Source organism: Fusarium graminearum, chromosome 1 (genome assembly GCF_000240135.3).
Source record: "Fusarium graminearum PH-1 chromosome 1, whole genome shotgun sequence".
NCBI classification, from domain to species: domain Eukaryota; kingdom Fungi; phylum Ascomycota; class Sordariomycetes; order Hypocreales; family Nectriaceae; genus Fusarium; species Fusarium graminearum.
In genome coordinates, this window is record NC_026474.1 from 2,005,911 (window position 1) to 2,020,404 (window position 14,494).

Consider the following 14,494-nt stretch of genomic DNA (forward strand, 5'->3'; position numbering starts at 1 on the left):
CTTTCATTATCGAACTTTATAAACCAATTACTTCAAGCTAAGCTGACAGAACAGCGACTTGTTGATGTTCATCATGTCAGCTGCAGCGACTTCTTCGCAACAGCCCGCCTCTTCGGCCGCTGCGACAGGCTCTTCGTCATCATCGTCTTCTTCGTTATCTCCTTGCCCGCCAACATCTCCTCCTCCCACAATCGCATCTCCGTCTGTCGCCCATGCCCACGCCCATGCGCAAATTCCTTCGGCAGCGCAGCAATCGTCTCCTCCAGCCTCGCACCTCCAGCCCACGCTCCCCTCGGCCGAGACGCAGCGCCATGTCGCCGAGGCTCGTCGCGCCGTCGTCGCAACGCTAGAGAACATGATGGACTCTGAGCTTCAGTGGCGCGCATCGACGCTGCACTCCAACGCTTCTGTTCTGAACAAGCAAGCTCAGGATGTGCAGCGTGCGACGGACGGGCTGCGTCGTGAGAACATCAAGCTTGCGCGCGAGGCCGACGCTGCAGCACACAAGCTCAAGGAAATCGGTAATGTACAGAACTGGGCTGAGGTGCTGGAGCGTGACTTTCTTGTCATCGAGGAGACGATTAGGCTGGCGAACGACGACCGGAGTTGCAGCTGCAGTGATTGTGGGAGCTGCAGCGGGAGTGGCAGCGAGAGCGGAAGCGAAGAAGAGGGTGAGCGGGCGATGGATCTAGACAAGAATGTCGACGAGAGGGGAAAGGGTATTGAAGTGAACAAGACGCTCGGTACTGATATGGAGATCGATACAGAGAATCATGCACCGGGTACATTTTCGGATGCCAGTCGGAGCATGACAGAAGGAGAGTCAAGTGTAGGAAGGGGCGCCAAAGGATCAGATACAGCATCCATGTCTACGATGTCACGATGAAAGGTTTATAACAAACGAATCAATCAATGATAATGGCAATTAGGTACTTGGATTATGGGAATTACGACTTGGCGTTAAAGGTACGATTATACTGCAAGGCACTCTTTACTCAACATACCATATAGCATTAGTCTCAAATCTATGCACTGTATCTACACCCACTCATGACACCATTTTCGCCCAGATATCGATTGACCTGGCTTTCCTATCTTTCAAAGCCCACGCCTTTATTTGCAAATAACTTTTTAGTTGTTTACAGAAGACCGGGGAAGATAACAAAGCGCTTCTTCTTGTATCGGTCACCGAACTCCTTGCGGTAGGCACGCTCCTTGCCCTTGGCCCAGCTAATCATCTGTGCCGCACCAATGGAGATAAAAACAGCGACAGTCCAGTCACGGCTAACAATGATGATTCCAATCCATGCAAGCACCTCGTACAAGTAGTTGGGGCAAGTGACGATGTTAAAGCCGTAGCCGACAGGGATCTTGCGCTCGGTACCACCAGTGGATCGTAGAGTCGAGAGATATCGGTGAACAAGGGCATTCATAAACTCGCCGAAGCAGTACAGGGCAACTCCGACAGCGTCGATGGCGGGCATGTCGGCCTTGGCAGCGAGCGAGTTGGGGTGGTAGATGGAGTAGGCGCAGGCAGCTCCAGAGACGGCCCAGTAGAAGAAGCTGTTCTTGAAGATGTTCATCCAGGGCATCGTGTTGGCGGAAAATTTGTGGACGAAGAGAGTCTCGTACTCGCGCTTGACGAAGTGCAGCATGATCATGGCGAATGTGATCCATTGAGTCTGTGACATGTCGCCGTCTCCATTGCGGTACAAAAAGGGGCGGGCTGCGACGAAAAGGGCATGGAAAATGAGAGGACCGAAGTACTCGACGACGAAGACGGTTCTCCAGGGGATCTGGTAACCTGTTGCATAGGTTAGTAAGTCTTTAGTTGTCATTGTGCACGTTGAAGCTTACCCATGTCCTTGATGAGGACCTCACCGGCTGCGACTACAGCGGGCTCATCGACGAGACGAGCCTTGCGGTTCTTGAGGGTCTTCTTGGTAGTGGGATCATAGATACCAATACGGTTGTGGTCACCGAGCTTGGTCTCCTTTGCGATCAGCACCTTGAGGTCCTCGACGGTGGTGTCGGGCTGCACCTCAATCGACTCTGGAAGGTTCTTGATGGGCTGCTTCGGAGCTGTATAGTAGTAGTGTTAATAACCAGGCTGAACAGCGGTGATGGATTGGGGATTAAAGCGTACAGCGGTTGGTGATGATGAGGGTCCTTAGAGAAGCCATCTTGGTCTATCTCGTTGTTCTCCACTAAACAAGTTTGGCAGAAAAGAAAGAGGAAGCAAGAGATATCGATCATGCAATGGGGTCGGATGTTGAGGACAACCAGGAAATAATTGCTGGCTTCCGTGTCGTCAGGACGAGATTAGATTAGGTACGTACCTTTTTCTACCAGGTCCTGCTCCAAACGCTACGGACCTCGGTTTGTGTCTGTTTTGGTGGGGGTATCAAAACTTATTCCCCTGAGACCCCTGGAATAAAATCCTTCTACTTTGTTGGGACGAGAATGATTGGTTCTGTCACTTACACCAAATACATGTCTGTAAGCTTGTGATAATTGAGCCTCACAAGTACCGAAAGGGGTACAGAAGAAGCTGACATGATACTTTCGAAAGAATATACGTCTTGACATTAACTGGTTCGTTCATCTACTTGGGTATACTTTCTGACAAAACATGTAAGGTTGTTCAACGTCAAGAGATACAAGTGGTAAGGACAATGATAAAGAAAAGAGATAGCATCTGATTTATATTAACCGATAGTTAATCTCCATATATATTCAAGTATAGTGTGATATTCTCAAAAAGTGTAAATATTGGCAGAAGATGGGTTGACTCTTGCACCTCCTATCGTAGTATCTTTAGCCTGAAAGGCAAATACATGTTCATCTTGGAGACTTTCAACTGGACTCTTGACTCTTGGATCGAAGCAAATTAAATACAATAGAACATACTGATAATTTAGCGCTTTTCGTAAATCACCAAAGTGCATTGTATTGATCGCGATACGATGCCCTGATCATGGCATTGTCAGTATTCATATTGAGCAAAAGAACCCACACCAAGTTCTTATTGTCGAGGCCATTACTGAATCACTGAGTGCATGTCCATTAATGTCGAACATGCATTGAGCAGCCTAAATATAATGCTGAGAAAATAGATTACTGCTGCCTTGGCTGAAAACCTAATATCATCGCCCAGAACACCAATATCATCGACCTCGACCACATCAAGATCCTCCCTACTCACTCATCCCCTTTTATATCTTGAGAACACTACTTTCCTCTCTCTCTTTCTCTCTTTTTCTGCCTCTTTGAAGCTCAACATTGGTCATATCTACCTCATATCAGCTAGGCACGGCGGTTTGTTTGCTAGCATTTCACTGGCAGCTGGCGATCGGCTGCGCACGCATTCACGTCCGAAATCACACGCGTATGTTCGCGCTTGGCTCTTTATTTACTTCGCGACTTCACTATCAAATCTTTGCTATACGCGTCTAGCAGTAGTCGTCACTTTTTATATTGGTTCGACGATACTACATGTTCCACCCACTCAAACCCTCCTAATCAACTCGGCTGTTTGTCATTGCTTTGATTCTGAACTCGGACTTTCTGGGTAAGATCGTTTATCTCGAATAATAAATAGCAATTTCAAGCTGACTTGTGACTGCTTCAGGTTCATCGTAGTGCTTTGAGCATCAAAAGGTCCGACCAAAAGCAGTCGCATAGCCTTCTGCTCGCATATTATCCAAGCCTATTGAGCACGTTGTGCCTACCGAAGGCCCAAATAAAGCGTTACATCTCTCTTTTGTAACGGCATTCCTTTTCACATTATCACATATGCATCACGGCTAGCCAACATGAATCCTTGCGCACCCACGTTCGTACCAACCTTGGAGGATGGCTCTTCTAACGAAGATGATCCCCTACCTCCGTCAGCGAAAACACGTCGTTCAACTCTGGGTGTCCATTCGAAACCACGCCAGAGCCTAGAATTTCCTTCCATCACTATCGACCCGGATAAATACGATACCATGTTCCCTGCCCTTCAGGGAGCGCAAGTTGACGGGCGAAACGTTCGCAGTCCAAAACTAGTAAAGAAGCGACGAGGCAACAGGCCGAGGACATCCAAGCTGACAAGAGGCCAGGTTCTACAATCAAGCCCAGATGGTGAAGAGAAGACGGCCACAGATGATGAGAAGTCTGACGATCAGAAGGCCGAGAGTGATACCACCAAGGTGGATGTTGAGAGTGCCAACTCTTCTCCCGAAGTCGTGGAATATCTCAAGCCAACTGTCTACACCCCGAAGAAGTCATTGGAGTACCTAAAGCCAACCGTCTACACCCCTCCGACTTCATCGAGAGAGAGCAATGGGGTGCGCTCTAGTGTGACCAAAAGATCCGGGAGATCGACTAATTCCAGGAGCAGCACCAGATCTCCTAGGCGTTCATGGAGGCCCCCTACTCCTCACCCAGAGGGTAAGCCACGAGGACCGAGATCACGTCGTTCACCTGCACCTATCGACATTGCAACACGATACGTACCTTCCACACCTTTCCCACCTCTTTCCTATACCCCCTGTTACCCAGACTATCACGGTCATGTCCAGCAGCATATCGACTACCCGCCATTCATGGTGCCGCCTTTTGCAGTGCCACCCATGATGCCGTTGGCAGCTTGGCATATGCCTCCAGCTCCGTGGCCAATGCCCTTGCACCAGTCTCCAATTGCTGGGTGTCCTCTCGATTGTGAATGCCATTTCGAACGTGCATTTGGACCTCTGCCCAATGGAGATGGTCGCGTAGTCTATGGGCCGCCTCCTCCTCCACAGGCCTACCTCCATCCCCAACCGCAGTCCCGGCCACAAATGCAGCAACAGAGCCAAACAGTAACAGAATACGATGCGCACTCGCAGCCTACTTCTCGTTCGTCTACCGAGAAGGATGAACCAAAGCGTCCCTCTCATGGTATATCGATCAAAAGTCGTCAGGGGCGAAGTCCAAATGTGTCGAGTTCCGTTCTGATCGCCAATGCTTCCACTGTTGCCACGCCCTTAAAGACTCAGGTTGAGAGGATCAAGCAGGAGAGCAGAGGTGTACCCGCCATTCCGAACAATGACAAGCATCCTGATATTTAGATGATGTCGGTGCCTGCTGGTAAAGACCGCCAACTTCTCGGTGTTATTTGCAAGGATGACACCAAGCGGGAACAGATCGGCAAGGAGCTTCGAGAGGTTGCTGAGCACACCAAGACCACCGGTTTCATTCCAACACGACAGGTCAAATCTGCTCATGATTCTCCCAGCGTCTTGAGAGCTACTAAGATCAATATCAAAAGGGAGAGCCAGGCCAATGCTCAGGAAAAGCCTCGAGATGCAGATCAGAAACCATGCAACCCGCCCCAGAACGCTCCCAAAGGCCCATCTTCGACACGCACTTTCGCTCAATCATTCAGCGCAACCGTAAAGAAAGCTTTGAACCTGAAAAGCTCCGAGCCAGGTGCTTGGTCTCAATCCAAAAGTTGGACCAGCTTCGCTACAAAGGAGCGTCAGGCATTTCAGAAGATGATGGCCAACCTGCGCTACATGAGCGCCGACCAATCCCCATTTGTTCCTCAAAGCCCGGCAGAGCTGACGGCTTTCAAAGCCTCCCTGGCGGAATCGAAGACGAAGAAGCTTGGACAAGAGGTACAGCAGCGTCTCGCAGAGACTAATGCCAAGGACGTCGAAGGCGCTGGGGATAAGAACGGAACCCCGATGAAACTTTTGGGTGGTAAGAAATTCGAGGACCAACTTTCACCTGTTTTTGCAGCCGTTAACTGCTTCAACAAAGCACGGATGACGCCGCCTTATGGAGCCGAGTGGCCGTCCCTCGCAGAACTGAAGGAAGAGGGAGACAAACGTGCCAATCGAGAAGGCCGGTGCTTGCCTCTTCCTCGAATGGGTCTTGTCGCTCACAGATTCTTGCACTGGGATGATGAAGCTTATGACTCGGATGGGTCGATTCAGTGGGACAAGAAGGTTGTTCAAGTCAAACTCGGTTCACTTTGCCCTGTTACCGGACAAGAGCCTTCTATGTTTCCACCAACTGAGCTTCAAACTGAGGAGGCTCTGTTCTTACCTGCTGATTTGCTTCATGATATTGACGCAGTCGATATCGAGAAAGAAGATAATGAGAAGGAGGGCAAGGACAAGGACGGAAAGGACGGAAAGGACTTGAAGAAGGACAAGAAAGCTGAAAAGAAGGAAATTTCAAAGTAGGCTTCGGGCGGGAATGACACAGACGGTCATGAACTAACCTACTCATTCCATGCCTTCTTAGAGATTGGATCTGTCGGCGCCAAGTATCTACTTGGTAGCGCTTTGGACAGACATTGAGACTTCAAGAGGATCAGTTCTAGGAAGCCTCTACTCATTGTTGCTATCGCATTTGAGAGACTTCAAAGTTGGAAGCTGAGGTTTTAGAGATATAGACCAACATTATGCATTGAAATAAACAGAACAAACTCATTGCGATCACTCAAGACATGCTCAATTCGCAGGTACACACAATGAATGCATCGCAAACGCCCAAAGGTAGCCCATTTGATGGTAGTAAGCTCAGTGTTATGCTATTGGCTGTCAGTATCTATAAGTGGGGTTAGGGCTTTCAACGCAGCGGAGTGGAACATCCCGGTTCCGTTTTACCGAAGGTGCACATACTCACAGAAATTTGTCAAACCAGACTTTGACCCTCGTTCCGCCAAAAAAGTTCACTCCTACGACCATCCGCCAATTCGATTGCCTGGTGAGCGCCAACATCATCAGGTAGGTTGCCAAACGACGAGAACGAAAAGACGACTTCAATACGCGGCGCTGCTCGACGATATCCTCATCTCGAATATCCTGCTCATTGAGTTACTCTGTTCTTCTCCTCTCACTCCCGCCTTGCAAAAAGACGATTTGGCTAATCATCTGGGGTTTTTTCTCCCATCACAGAAACCGCAATCATGGGTATTTCGCGTGACTCTCGACACAAGCGCTCCGCCTCCGGTGCCAAGCGTGCCTACTACAGTGCGTAATAATTCCGAAAGCCCGTATGATCCTATGGACATACGTTCTGACCTTTGACAACAGGGAAGAAGCGCGCTTTCGAGGCTGGTCGCCAGGGTGCCAACACCCGTATTGGCCCCAAGCGCGTCCACACCGTCCGAACCCGAGGTGGTAACCACAAGTACCGTGCCCTCCGTCTCGACTCCGGTAACTTCGCCTGGGGTTCCGAGGGCCTGACCCGCAAGACCCGTGTCATTGCCGTCGCCTACCACCCTTCCAACAACGAGTTGGTCCGAACCAACACCCTCACCAAGAGCGCCGTCGTCCAGGTTGATGCCGCTCCCTTCCGACAGTGGTACGAGGCCCACTACGGCCAGGCCATTGGCCGAAGACGCCAGAAGGCCCAGGCTGCCAAGGAGGGCAAGACCGAGGAGGAGGTCAAGAAGTCCAACGCCGTCGAGAAGAAGCAGGCTGCTCGCATGTCTGCCGGCGGCAAGGTCGAGAGCGCCATCGAGAAGCAGTTCGAGGCCGGTCGATTGTACGCCGTTGTTTCCAGCCGACCCGGTCAGTCCGGCCGTGTCGATGGTTACATCCTGGAGGGTGAGGAGCTCGCTTTCTACCAGCGCAAGCTCCACAAGTAAGCTTGTCATTAAAACCTGATGAAGAAAGGAGTGTTGGCCCCATGGTATGGTGTTTAAGGATTTCTCACTGTCTCACGGTTAACGACAGAATGAGGTTAACATAACGCATCGGGATGGGTCCTTAAGGAAAGGAATAAAAAATCTTCTTGCGCTGAATTTAATGTCATGATCAAGCTCTCTTCAACTGCAAAATGTGACTTGTGTGATTTATTATTTCGTCTATTAAACTGCACATCGTACGGATTTTCTAATCAGTGCATCATTTGTCCTACGCCGCCTTGCTGCCAACCTTGGCCCAAGGACTACCAAAAACTCGCAAAATTCGCCTCTCATGTCTACACAATGTCGTTGTGTTGGGCGGATGGATTTAGATCATAAATATTTGTGTGGAGTGGCTGAAACGATCCTGCCATCGTCCTGTCTCCGGTTTACCATCATTACGACATGCCTGATTCGCCATGTCCAGTGAACGAACCAACAAATACCTTAGTAGGCAATAACCAGCCGGCTTGTCATAAGCTAAAAGAATCGGCTAAACAAGAATACTTTATACATGAAGGATGGTCGGAGACCAAATAGCCAAACAAGGTCGCGTGCATTGAAAAGGAATGTCTACGCGAATTGACGTTTCAAGTCAGTCCACTTGCGGTTGAGGGTCTCGTGCTGAGAGTTGATCTGAGAAGAACTGTTAGTAACTCGTCGCAGTGTATTGTAGCAACAGGGATACTCACCTCTGCATACCGCAGCTTGGTCTGGACCAACTCCTCTTCCAGCTCACCCAGTTCCTTCTCCAGTCTCTGGTTCTCCTCGTGGACATGCATATTGCGTTTCATCAAATCATCACGCTCGAGTTTCCATCTCTCTTCGAGATCCATCGGTTGCTTCTCGATGACGATCTTCAACTCGCGGACCTGACCTCGCATACTATCATTCTCGTCCTTGAGCTCCTGATTTTCGACCTTGGTATGCACAAGCTCCGTTGCCAGATCGGCCTGTTCACGATCGCAAGCTTCGACTCTCTCCTCCATTTTCCGGAGTCTGATAGAAAAGCTGTGGTTGGCTGAACGGAGCTCCAGAAGTTCAGTCTCGCGGTCTTTCTCGGCCTTGGTCTTCTCTTCCCATTCAGTGCTATAAGCTTTGAGCATCTCGGGAGTGATTTGAACTTCGCAAGCATCTTTGACAAGTTGGTCTGCACGGTAAACCTCTTTATCCATACTGGAGCTTGAGCTTCCAAAGAATCCATTCTCCAGAAGGCTACCCTGGCTGGGATCCTTGTCAATGTACACATCAAAGAGCTTATCCTTCAAGTAAGTGGTGAGCTGCTGCATGTCAGACAATCCCAGGAGGATGCTGGCATTCTTCTGCATCAGGACGATGCCAAAGCGCAGGATCGCCGACAGGCCCTCGGAGAAGATCAAATCATAAATACGAAGAACCAGTTGAAGGGGAAATCGGTAGGCAAAGAGGGTCAAAAACCATTGGGTAGCGTAAAGGTGAGGCGAAATGCCCTTTCGGTGGAGATGGCAGTAGAGTGCTGGCTCAAAGTCTTCCAAAAGGCGTTCAAACTGATAGAGGTGCATGTGCAACCCGGGCATATCCTGGATGAAGAGATCTCGCAGCTTGTAGTGGTTCATCAATCGCACCAAAAGACAGAAAGCTTCTTGCTCGGGCATCTAGGGACATGTCAGCATTGCTATAAAGTATTTCACGGAAACACGATACTCACGTTAAACAGTATCGGCATAATGAGGAAATTCATGCCTTGGGCATATCCAACGCCTTCGTCGAACAGAGCATATGCTTTGCAGACGCCAAACAGACCCTCTTGAAGCCCGGCAGCAGCTGCGTACTTAGAATAGCTGGTGCGAGCACCAAGATCACGACGGATCGTCTTTTCAAGCTTTTGCAATGAAGCAGCATCCTCCTTGTCCTTTCGCTTTCTCTCAGCTGCGGCCGCAACTTGAGCCTTCAGGACTGCCTCTGCATTCTTCTCGTTTGGAGGAGAAGTCGTACCATTGCCTGAATTGTCCGAGTTAATAGAGGAAGCGGAAGATGCAACAGCATCTCCGCTGTGAACACTGAGATTTCCGTTGCTTAACGAGCTGGCGGTTGTGCTGTTGCTGTTGCGGTCCTTGCTCTTGTCTGCGCCCCTAGTCGCCAATTCTTTGTACACTAATTCGAGATCGTCGTTCTTACTGTCAGCCAGCACCTGCCACACGACACCACGAATGGCGCTAGGAATGCCGGTTGCAATGGCTTTGTTCAGTTCCTCGGCGCTTGTACGAGCCACAGCAGTTGGCCCTTCATAAACAACAGACTGCCACAAGTCCCAGTCGACTTTTTCCTCTGAAATGGCCGAGGGACCAGCGTTAACACCGGATACCGTACCTGGCGCTAGGCCAGAAATGGGCTGTGGGACAGGAGACAATGGTGGTTTGTCTTGAGTCTGTCCATCGTCAGGCAAAGTGAGGCCGAGTGCCCCATCATATTTACTATTCTCGCCGCCTGTCAACGCACGAGCAGCTTCTTCTTGTTGTCGTAGCTGCTTGAACCTGTCTTGCAAAGTTACCCTTTGGACTGGGTCGCCGGGCAGCGAGTCTCCGTCCTTTTCTTCCTCGAGTCGACTCAGCATCATTTCGGGATTACTGGCGAGGGTAGCAATAGAACCAGCTGTATTTCTCCGACCAGTAGGAGGCGGTGGGAGGGGAGGTTCTCTTTCTTTGCTCGAGCTTCGAGAAAGCCAAGAGAAGGGGCTTGTTAGCTTTCGACTAGGTGGTGGCGGGGGCTGAGGTGCTGGTGGGGAAGGTGCAAGCGTAGCTGTTGGTGGCACTGGGCTTTTTGCAGGCTCAGCGGCAGGCGACCATGGCATAGAAGGGAGAGAGATGCTATTCAGAGAAATTGTTTTGCTGCTTGGCTTTGGTGGGAGGTCTTTTGGTACTAGTTGAGAGTGTCAGTATGTGTCATTTAATAAAATGGAACTAGGGAGTTGTCGTACATGGAGATGGAGGCGTATCGTCGTCAAGGCTAACATTATCCAGATTCGCCGTGTTGGAGATACGTGAAGAGGCGACGGATGGTTTTCGTCGCGCTTGCCTTTCGCGGATGCTGCTTGCAATGCTGCCAGACTCGGAGGCAGTTGCCTTGTGATGGGCGGAGCTGGGCTCCTGGGTATCCTCTCGAGTATACGACTCTTCAGACCGCCGATCAACTTGTTCTTCGGTCGAACTGCTGGGAGCTTTGACATGCGAGATGGTTCGTTTCGTGAGTGAGCGTGTAGGGGATTGCGCTACAGCATCTTCAAACTTGTCATCTGTGTCGGATGCCTGGTGTACCCGGTTAGTATCTTAACAAGATAAGGGATGCAGTCTGTTGTGTGACTGGCACAGCAGTGTTCGAGAGAGGAATGTGGAGGAGACCTACCGACACACTGTCGTCAGACTCCATGCCAGACGAGAGTCTCTTGATATTGACATCGTTTTGCGATGGCTTCTCCTCGGGCTTTTCCTCGGGCTTCTCGTCTACCTTTTGCTCCTGCTTTTTTCCGATGTCGGAGTCGGAGTCGTCCTCGCTGCTGTCTTCAAACTTGTCTTCAAGCTTCTCCTCAATCTTCGTTTCAGGTTTCTCTATTCTCTCGTCGGTTTTTTCATTGATCTCTTCATCGCCCGGTTTGTCCTCCATGTCAAGCGTTATATCTTGCTTGTCTGGTATCTCTGGTATATCCTTCTTCTCTTCCATGACTGGTGCATCATGCTTCTCTTCTGTGTCGTGTGTTTCCTGCTTCTCTTGTTTCTCAAGCTCGGGAACAGGATCGGGACTGGTGTGCGATTCGATCACAGGCGAAGCGACTTCCTGCGGTTGCGACATGGCCGTGGATGATGTTGTCGTTTGGATTCGGTGTGCGAGTTGCAGTCGTCGTGTCAGGGATGGGGACGATTATCTGGCCCCTCAAGCTGCCTTCGATGTACGAGAGTTGGATGTAGGGAGCAGCTTATGCGGAAGGATGCCAGGTGTCAGGGAAATTGGAAATCGAGAGACTGAGTACTGCGTCCGGCGGCAGAGCAAATGGAAGAATGCCAGAGGCCAGCTGTTGGCAGAAATCGAATACAAGGGGGATGTTGTGGCGTTGATGTTCTGCTTCTGCCCCTTACCACGTCGACAGTGGATGTGGAACTCGCATAAGAACTGGAAGCTCGCAAGGGTTTTGTTGTGACAGTGAGGCGCTGATGGGGCTGCCAAAAATAAACGAAATGGGGTCACCGACAGCGAGGTTGGCGTACCTGATTAGCAGCAGTTCTTCAGGGCAGTTAAGGAAAAAGAGGTGGAGTACAGTGGTCGGGTGCCCTGAGTACCGAGAGGTGACGGACCTTAAGAATGGAACCTATTTTAGGGGCGCCCTTAAATGTGTAATTTGGTGTCAGAAAACGTCAGGCAGGGTCACTTGGAATGAAGATTAGCGTCTTCTGCACAGCCGTTTTAATTTTGTCGTGCTATGACTGGTTTTGTCTGGAATTCAAATTCAACCCATTTCGGTTGAAGGCTTGCCAGTCTTGAGAGGCAATTTGGTTCTGCCCCGGACAGGCGCCAGGGTATTCCAGGGATAGATAACAAGCATTTACAGATACAGACATGAATGATTTGGGATGATGTTAATCTCCTTCTGAATCTATGCTGCTATTTTGAGTCCGGGAAATGTGGCAGTCTCCGCTTCTCAATGTGATCGTACTGTTCGTCGCACAGTTAGTCCCAGGCTACATTTGTGCACTCAGCTCGTCTATACAACTTGATTAATTGCAACACACAAAATCTCTAAGTGTGATGGGACTTGGATACTACTGGCTGATTTATCCTTTGCAGGATCAGACTTTTCGAGTAAAGATGATTCTGTTCACAGTCATCTTTGCACGTTATTAATATCTACGGATTGCCTACCCCTCCCCCTCCTCCTACATACTTCCCTACTCTGGTTCCGTTACTCCATATGGAAGGAACCCTCCATTCGTATGATAACGTACTTTGCGCCAAGATATGAGTTGGATTCAGTCTTGACTAACGCATCGACCTGTATTCCAAATTTCTTTTCAGGGTTATTCTTTTAATACTCATGGACTCGAGGGTATAACAAAGGATTTTTCTTAGTTGGGATCCAACACGCAATGGCTTTTTGGATTGAGAAAGGATAATCCATTATGGCGGGGTTTATCAATCACTTTGTTTCACGAGTGCTGCATGACGTGGATCCTGAGCTAACCAATAGGAACTTTAATGTGCCTGTTTCATGGTCGAATTTTTGAACTAACGGACGTCCATATAAGGTTGAGAATCAAGGAACATACTACATACACCTGCCTTAGTATTGGGTTAACTTAATAAGGTATCTGGTTATGGGCTATGAGAACACTTGAACACTTCAGGACGCAAAACATAGGTAGGTAGGTACATACATTACCTGATAAATAGTCTGGGACGGCATGAACTACTCCACAGTTTCGTCTCCTAGACTCTCAGTAATCAAGTTGATGGTGTCTTCAAGCTTGGATATGATGAGTGCACAGTCGTGGCACAGTATATGTCATTTTGATTCCATGGCAAGAAAACTTCGTTTAAAAGAGTAATTATGTTTGAATCTCTCCAAGATGGCACTAGTGTCCAGGTGTGGGTTCTTGAACTAATTGTGTGTGTGAGGTAAATGGCTAACTGACATCTCAATATGCGTGGCTTTGCATCGGACGAAACCAGAAATGCCCGAGTATCTTATATAAACAGCGCATCGCGTATGTAAAATACAGTATTATAGATACCAATTAATCAGTAGATATGAATATGAGGTAATGATTATCTGCCATGCCCGTGTTTCCATCACAAAAGTACTTACCCTGCAGTGTGCAGTGTGCAGTCTGCGCAACTAAGCACCTAATTGCAGGCTGTTTGGCGAACAAAAAAAGGCCAAGTTCAAGTTAGATTCTTTATCAGTTATAAGTAAATCGGCACGCACGGTCAGATTAACACGCAGCAAAGTTTGCCTGGTTTGTGGGTTGTTGGTGACCAGCAAATAATAGGATTCCATTCTCAAAGTGTCCTGCTTCTGCTTGGTCGGCTCATGCCACTCATGCCATTTGGCTGCCTTAGTACCCCACTTGATGAGAGGTAGCGGAAATAAACAAACGCCTCAAGTGTCAAGCAGGTCCTTACCCATCATGAGAAGACAGGCCATGCGTACCCTTGTGTACTAGATAGATATCGGTCTCAGACCCTACTGGTCCTGAGGAAATCGATCGGTTATATTAACAATCACGTATGCTATTGTGCGCCATGTGCCTCAGTTAATTACTCTTCGATTATGCACAGCCTTATCTGCAATGCAGCTTGAGAATATCATCATGAATAGACGGGACTAATACTTGCTGTAAGCTGAAAAGATAATCCGATCCTCAAACCCGGGGGTTTCTTGTATTATATAGCGGGAGGTTTGCCTGGAAGGTACCTACCTCCACTTCTGTAGCTTCCGCTTTCCGGCACCTTAGTAGGCATTACGCAAAGGCCCACTTGTACTTCAACCTGACGATTTGCAAGATGCCTTTTCCCCATCCTGCACCATCTCTCCGCATCCTCACCAAATACTCTTCTCTTCTCTACATATCGACGCGAGACTTTTTCTTAACTGCACTAGCCGGTGAGAGAACAATCGGCTCCATCTTTGTGACCGACAGGGCACGATTAAGCCACGGACAAAAGCTGTTCTAGGATCGACCTGCACTCGACCTTGAACTGCTTCCCAAGCTTCATCAACCACCTTCGATACTTCTTAGCCGAACACGCGCGTGTGCCTACTTTTCAGCCATCACACCCCATATATTTTCTCACCGACCA

General features: G+C 49.2%; 6 protein-coding genes across 6 annotated transcripts; 3 read left to right on the forward strand and 3 right to left on the reverse strand.

The window, feature by feature from the left end:
• Window positions 1–64: 64 nt before the first annotated feature.
• Window positions 65–886, forward strand: FGSG_00628 (uncharacterized protein; the record flags this gene model as incomplete). Its single annotated transcript, XM_011318017.1, has 1 exon — window positions 65–886. One exon carries the CDS (start codon window positions 65–67, stop codon window positions 884–886), a length of 822 nt encoding a protein of 273 aa, XP_011316319.1.
• Window positions 887–994: 108 nt separating this feature from the next.
• Window positions 995–2,258, reverse strand: FGSG_00629 (uncharacterized protein). Its single transcript, XM_011318018.1, has 3 exons — window positions 2,147–2,258; window positions 1,858–2,082; window positions 995–1,804 (listed from the first exon to the last, which is right to left on the reverse strand). The coding sequence occupies exons 1-3, from the start codon at window positions 2,181–2,183 to the stop codon at window positions 1,140–1,142; spliced, it is 927 nt and encodes a 308-aa protein (XP_011316320.1). The 5' UTR covers window positions 2,184–2,258; the 3' UTR covers window positions 995–1,139.
• A 2,838-nt stretch (window positions 2,259–5,096) lies between these two features.
• FGSG_00630 (uncharacterized protein) lies at window positions 5,097–6,215 on the forward strand (the record flags this gene model as incomplete). The annotated part of the gene is made up of 1 exon (XM_011318019.1): window positions 5,097–6,215. One exon carries the CDS (start codon window positions 5,097–5,099, stop codon window positions 6,213–6,215), a length of 1,119 nt encoding a protein of 372 aa, XP_011316321.1.
• A 463-nt stretch (window positions 6,216–6,678) lies between these two features.
• FGSG_00631 (40S ribosomal protein S8-B) lies at window positions 6,679–7,801 on the forward strand. The gene is made up of 3 exons (XM_011318020.1): window positions 6,679–6,761; window positions 6,933–7,007; window positions 7,071–7,801. Exons 2-3 carry the CDS (start codon window positions 6,944–6,946, stop codon window positions 7,625–7,627), a joined length of 621 nt encoding a protein of 206 aa, XP_011316322.1. The 5' UTR covers window positions 6,679–6,761; window positions 6,933–6,943; the 3' UTR covers window positions 7,628–7,801.
• Window positions 7,802–7,922: 121 nt separating this feature from the next.
• On the reverse strand, window positions 7,923–10,262 carry FGSG_11794 (uncharacterized protein; the record flags this gene model as incomplete). Its single annotated transcript, XM_011318021.1, has 3 exons — window positions 7,923–8,302; window positions 8,359–9,246; window positions 9,354–10,262. The coding sequence occupies 3 exons, from the start codon at window positions 10,260–10,262 to the stop codon at window positions 8,240–8,242; spliced, it is 1,860 nt and encodes a 619-aa protein (XP_011316323.1). The 3' UTR covers window positions 7,923–8,239.
• A 343-nt stretch (window positions 10,263–10,605) lies between these two features.
• FGSG_11795 (uncharacterized protein) lies at window positions 10,606–11,491 on the reverse strand (the record flags this gene model as incomplete). Its single annotated transcript, XM_011318022.1, has 2 exons — window positions 10,606–10,950; window positions 11,048–11,491. The coding sequence occupies 2 exons, from the start codon at window positions 11,489–11,491 to the stop codon at window positions 10,606–10,608; spliced, it is 789 nt and encodes a 262-aa protein (XP_011316324.1).
• Between the last annotated feature and the right edge of the window lie 3,003 nt (window positions 11,492–14,494).

Coding starts and splice junctions, on each gene's coding strand:
- FGSG_00629 (XM_011318018.1), bottom strand. CDS start 2,183: ATGGCTTCTCTAAGGACCCTCATCATCACCAACCGCT. Junction 2,083..2,146: donor CCTCATCATCACCAACCGCT/GTACGCTTTAAT, acceptor ACTACTATACAG/CTCCGAAGCAGCCCATCAAG. Junction 1,805..1,857: donor GGTCCTCATCAAGGACATGG/GTAAGCTTCAAC, acceptor CCTATGCAACAG/GTTACCAGATCCCCTGGAGA.
- FGSG_00631 (XM_011318020.1), top strand. CDS start 6,944: ATGGGTATTTCGCGTGACTCTCGACACAAGCGCTCCGCCTCCGGTGCC. Junction 7,008..7,070: donor TGCCAAGCGTGCCTACTACA/GTGCGTAATAAT, acceptor CTTTGACAACAG/GGAAGAAGCGCGCTTTCGAG.